General features: G+C 40.0%; 1 protein-coding gene across 23 annotated transcripts in view; it reads left to right on the plus strand.

Annotated features, from left to right (window-relative positions):
* The window catches only part of NRCAM (neuronal cell adhesion molecule), a 76,310-nt gene extending 71,043 nt beyond the window's left edge, over positions 1-5,267 (plus strand). For 18 of the 23 annotated variants that reach the window (XM_088018547.1, XM_028094511.2, XM_088018554.1 and 15 more), the window contains one exon: positions 5,030-5,267. In XM_088018547.1, the coding sequence (XP_087874673.1) occupies positions 5,030-5,267 (238 nt within the window). The other 5 variants (XM_088018553.1, XM_088018558.1, XM_088018566.1 and 2 more) reach the window with 2 other exon arrangements.
* The last annotated feature ends 733 nt before the right edge of the window (positions 5,268-6,000 follow it).

Below are 6,000 nucleotides of genomic sequence, written 5' to 3' on the forward strand. Positions count from 1 at the left end.
TTGGCTATGAGGATCAAAAATATATTTTGGAGCCACATGTACAATATTATGACTTAGTTTCAAATTTGTTGAGTCTTTGTCCTTAACAGTTCTCATAAAACATGGCTGAATATTTTTAAGCTTTTAACACCAAGTAGCTAAATAAGTGTATGACTTTTAAGTCATCCTCCGTAACTTCTAAATTCCTCTCGTTTGGGAGGCTGTACTTTCACACTGAAACTTGACAGAGCAACTTCCCTTGACACAATGTCAAAAGCAAGTTTGTTTACTATTTCATTATAAAATTCATCTTTGAGTTGAAAAAAGGCAAGCATTAATACAGTGCTTCAACACAGGATTGTAACCAGGCATCACTCTGGAAACTTCTAAGGCTGTGTGTTACACAGGGTATTTGTGAGAAAAAGAATCTCTCTGGGGTGGGGCCTGGAGTGGATCAAGGAGGTGTGGTGGTAGACAGATGGGTACTAATATTTGTAGGGCACAAATCACATGCTGGGAAATGGGCTGGTGCCTCATATGATTGTTTTCCCATTTAACCTGATTCTAACTGAAGTATGACATTACCTTGTACCCCTTTTTAAAAACCAGTCTTAGGGTGCCTGGGTGGCTCAGTTGGTTAAGCGACTGCCTTTGGCTCAGGTCATGATCCTGGAGTCCTGGGATCAAGTCCCGCATCGGGCTCCCTGCTCAGCGGGGAGTCTGCTTCTCCCTCTGACCTCCTCTCTCTCTCTCTCTCTCTCTCTCTCTCTCTCAAATAAATAAATAAAATCTTTAAAAAAATAAAATTAAAATTAAAAAAATAAAACCAGTCTTAGATCTTGAGCTGCCTTGGAACAGCTTTTCCTAGAAAGACTCTGTGTATGGATAGAACAGCCCTCTTCCTTCCTTCTCTTCTTTCAAGTACAGCCTACGTTGCTGTTGATTCTCTCTCATCCACTATGGCCATTAAACTGGAATGGATGTGGGGCACCTAGGTGGCTCAGTTGGTTAAGCATCTGACTTGATCTCAGCTCAGGTTGTGATCTCAGAGTGGTGAGTTTGAGCCCCCCATTGGGCTCCACACTAGGCGTGGAGAGCCTACTTAAAAAATAAAAAAGCTGGAATGGATGCTTCTAGGGAGCCCTTCTTGGCTGGTCATTATTTATAACTGATAGGATTATGTGTGTGTGTAAAAATCCAAATGAATCAGGAAAATATTAGAATTCATAAAAGAATTTAGTGATGTTGCTTGACACAAAACTAACATGAAGTCAATTATATTTCTTTGTACCAGCAAAGAGTTGGAAAATAGGATTTTAAAAATAATCTCAGCTATGATAGGATAGAAATATGATATAGGAATAAAGCCAACAGAAAGATCTCCCAAATATCTCAGGGCCCTTTGTTTGATTTGTCTATCTTTGCACCAAAACTATACTATCTTAATCCTGTAGCTTTTAATAAGTCTTGATATCTGATAAGTCAAAACCGCAACTTTGTTATTCTTCCTCAAGAATTTTTTAGATATTCCTGGCCCTTTCCTTTACATATATGGCTGAGAATGAGCTTGCCAAGATCCACATAAAAACCTGCTGGGTTTTTATTGGAAATAAATTGAATTTAAGACCAATATGAAGAAGGTTAACATGCTTATGATATTTGAGTCTGCCCGTCCACACTTATGGTATGTTCCTCTATTTATTTAGCTCTTCTTTAATAACTGAATAAACCTTTCATTTTCTTCATAGAGAACTTCAAACATTTTATTGGTTTTGTTCTTATATACTTCATATTTGTATGATATAACCGGAATCACTTTTTTATTTCATTTTCCAATTATTTGTAAGTATGGAAATAAAATCGACTTTTATGCTAATATAGTATTTAGCAACATTACCAAACTCTCTTTTTATTCTAATGTTTGCCTGTAAATCCTTTTGGGTGTTTTACATGAGTGTAACTGTATCAGTTATAAATAATGACATATGCCTTCTATTTCTATTTGCACATTGCTTAGTACTTTCCATGCAGTTTTGGTTAGAAGTGATGAGAACAGGCATCCCTACTGTGATTTCTGATGTGAAACAGAAATCTGTCAACATTCACCATGAAAAATGATGTTTACTGCAAGTTTCTTGTGAATACCCTTAATCAGGTCAATCAAGATATTTATATTCCTAGAGTATTGAAGATTTTATTGTGAATGGGTATTGAATTTTACCAAATACCTTCTTCTGAATCCATTAAAATAATCATAACACATTTTTTCTTCTGCTAAAATTGAAAAATATGAATTGATGTTTTAATGCTGAAACAAACTTGCATTCCCGGGAATAAACCCAACCTGGTCATGCTATGGTATCCTTTTAGTAGATTGCTAAATTCCATGGGCTGTGATTTCTTTGGGATTTGCGTATCTAGGTTCCTGAATGAGATTCACCTGTAATTTCACTTTCTCAAAGTGTTCTTGTTGGGTTTAGGTATCATTGTTATATTAGATTCATAAAACGATGAAAGGGGTGGTTCCTCTGACGTAGCAAACTTAGCATGTCCGCAACTGAACTATTGACCTTCTACCCCAAACACGCAGCCTTCCATAGTAAGGGTGATTCCATCCTCTGTGTTGTGCAAACCGGAAATCTTGGTGTTGTCTTTTTCTCTATTATTCCACATACAATCCATCAGGACATTCTTCCGGTGCTGCTTTCAAAATATGTTCATAATCTAACCACTTTGTGTGACCCCGGCGTTCCACTCTTGTCCGGGTCACAGTCATCTGACTCCTGTGTTTTTGCACTGACCCCCCTGATCTAGCCCTACCCCCTCCTAACTTAACTCTGCTCTCTCCACTTCGGTTCCAGCCACATGAGCTCCGTTCCTAGAACGCGCCAGGCTCACCACCACCGCAGGTCTTTTGCACTGCTTGCTGCACCTGCCAGAATGGTTCTCCCTCCAGCTATCCACCTGGCTAACTCAACCCTTTTAAGTCTTTGCTCAGATGTCATTTCTACTGAGGCCTTCCGTGGACACCCTGTTTCAGTGTCAACTTCTACGCCCTCCCCTCACACCTTCCATCCCCTTTACTGAGTTCCGTATGGGAGCTAATGTTTTCATATGTTCGTTGTTTATTTTCTGTTTTCTCCCCTATTAGAAGTAAGCTTAATGAATTCGGGGTTTCAGTCTGTTTCGCTTGCTGCTATATCCCAATGACTAGAACAGTAGTCAGGGTAGGCACTCAATAAACATGTGTTAGATGTGTGAATGGTTGAACACATGGATAGATGGCTGGATCAAAGAACTGCCACAGGATAGAATTTCCTCTCATGTATTCCGTGGAACACTGGTCCTGTAAAGTAAAATGAACAAGTGGAATCCAGGTGGCAAAATCTGCTCAATATTGAACACGTGGATGGAATTTAGGGCCTCACCAAGTCATGAGCAATGTTTTGCAGGAAGTATTCAAGCACAGTCTAGAGGTTAATGATTAAAGATGTACACTTTATCCTCACAGCAGATTGGAGATTAAATGCTCTGCCTCCCGAAGGGCCCCAAACACAGGTCACTCCAAGGTCCTGTGATCCCTCCCCAGTTGTCAGTCAGCAGTGGTGATCGTCTTATTTATTAGGCCTGTGACAAGAACTTGGGTCTTATTGCAGCTGGTAATTTCCAATAGCAGATACCCGTGTCCTGTTAAGCAAGTATTGTTTTTATAGTGTTGAGATTTTCTTCTTGGAGAAAAATTGAAAACCCTAGTAGGAATTATTGGCCAAAGAGCCAGAATATTTGTGCATCCCTAAATGTGTGTATCTTGGCTAGAACAAAGCTCACTGTCAGAGACAGAGGGTGCATAAAAGCCTGGCACAAATTGCCGGGTGAAATACGGCCGCTGACACAACCTCTTTTTGACATTACGCTTTTCCACTTTTTAATAATATTGCTTTATGTTTCCTCTTTTGCCTTGCATTTTTGTCCTTCGAAAGGAAACAGAATGCTCTCGTGGCCTTTTATCTTTTTCTTTTTTTTAAACCAAATGTTACCTTTTGAAGAGTCAGTCACTGTGCATTCCTAGTGGCACAGCCATGTGGGCGGGTGTTCTAAAGCATACTCTCCGACTCCCGGATATTGTGCTAAGGGATTTCATAGAGAAATAAAGGGGAAACAATCGAGTTCTATAACGTTTTTAAAATCCTGCTTCTCAGATTTCCATCCAGGACGGATAGGCTACATAGCACACTGGGAGAAGGGGGCACAGAGCTAGAATGTCCTCTGACATGTTTTGAATCACTCACGCTCTTTAGACTATATTGATGTTCCATCAGTAGTGCTCTGAAGTGCAACTGTGTCTCTTCCCAAATTAATCAGTCTTGACCCATTAACTAAAATTCTGACAGAAAAAAAAAATACTGTTTACTATCAGTATAAGGATTTTGCTTTTCTTCTTAGGCTGTTTTCATTTGTTTCTTCTGCATCCTTTTAATGGAATTTCTAGGTCTCTTGAAAGGTAAGGTTAAAGTTTACAGTCTGGCCTGCACTCAATAACAAAATTATTTGAAAAGCAGGATTTTGCTTCCTCTTGCTCAGAAAAGAAAACTCCTCATATTTCACACTTAACCAAAATCATTCTCCATTCACATCCAAGGAATCCGAGAATCTCACACAGTTTAACATACTAACTTCTCTACTTGCCATAAGCTTTTCCTTTCCTTTGAATTCAAAGTAGTGATGATTTTCACCTTTCCTCAGTTCTTCCTTTTTTAATGCCTGTGACTATTTCTCAATTGCTTCCGAATCGGGAGTGAGAATCAGTCATTGACATTGGCGTGCGCAGTGAGAAGCCATCCACCTACTGAAGACTTCATGATTAAACCATTCCTGCACCTGATTTTCATCCCAACCACATCCCAGCCATCGGAGTCCACCTGACGATTAGATTTGGCTAGCGAGGCTCGCGACTCCACACGCTTTATCATAACCTGCATGCATGATCTTTAAGAACACAGCACTTCGCTTAAATGCCGATTCCGACGAAAACGTTTTCTCTTTCTTCCAGTGACGCCGAAGACCACAAGCCTTTGAAAAAAGGCAGTCGGACACCTTCAGACAGGACAGTGAAGAAGGAAGATAGCGATGACAGCCTAGTTGACTATGGAGAGGGGGTGAATGGCCAGTTCAATGAGGACGGCTCCTTTATTGGACAATACAGTGGTAAGAAAGAGAAAGAACCGGCGGAAGGAAACGAAAGCTCAGAGGCACCTTCTCCTGTCAATGCCATGAATTCCTTTGTTTAATCTGTAAACTCTCTGCCAATATCCCATTTCTCTAGAATGTTTCTCTTAAGCACTTGTTTGTCTGCCTTCTCGTACTAGGAACACAGAGGCAGAAAGTACGTGTTCTGCTGTGCGTTAATATTATGAGAGCGGTGCAAACAAGAACATAACTCAGATGATTTGTTAATGTGAACTGCAGTGCAAAGTACATCCTTTTTCATTCAAAATAGGTATTCTTGTTCAGAACTGATAAAAATAATACAACATCATCAACCGATCACACTATTTGCTCTTCGGGACACAGTTCAATATGATGCATGAAAAATGCTACACGTAAAGGAATACCTGTGTACCTTATTAAAACATGGTTTGATACTTTGTTTATATTCTCCTCAGCTGAACCCCCGAAATACGAATTCCGTTTTCATTGTCAGGAGTGTTGCTGTAGAATTCTCTAGAACTCCAATGTCTTTGTGGACATTGTGGTGAAATTGGTGACTCTATGTCTAGCTGTCGTTAGTCTTTTTGGGAGACTGTTAGCAACAGTATGTACAGGATATCCTTGCTGTATGAGTTCATGACGACCGTCGCATTTGCTGATGCTTTGCCGAGACTCTGTGACCGGCCTCTGCCCCTTATTCCTCCGGGTATTACCGCAGCACAGTGTTCAACTTTTCACATCTTCTCTACGGTCAGTTGTTTTTAGGCATAATGTGTATTGCAGTACATTGTGGCACAAACACCAGACCAAAAG

This window comes from Eumetopias jubatus, unplaced genomic scaffold (assembly GCF_037043125.1).
Source record: "Eumetopias jubatus isolate StellerSeaLion01/CBP00866 unplaced genomic scaffold, mEumJub1_p1.0 scaffold_14, whole genome shotgun sequence".
Lineage (NCBI taxonomy): Eukaryota > Metazoa > Chordata > Mammalia > Carnivora > Otariidae > Eumetopias > Eumetopias jubatus.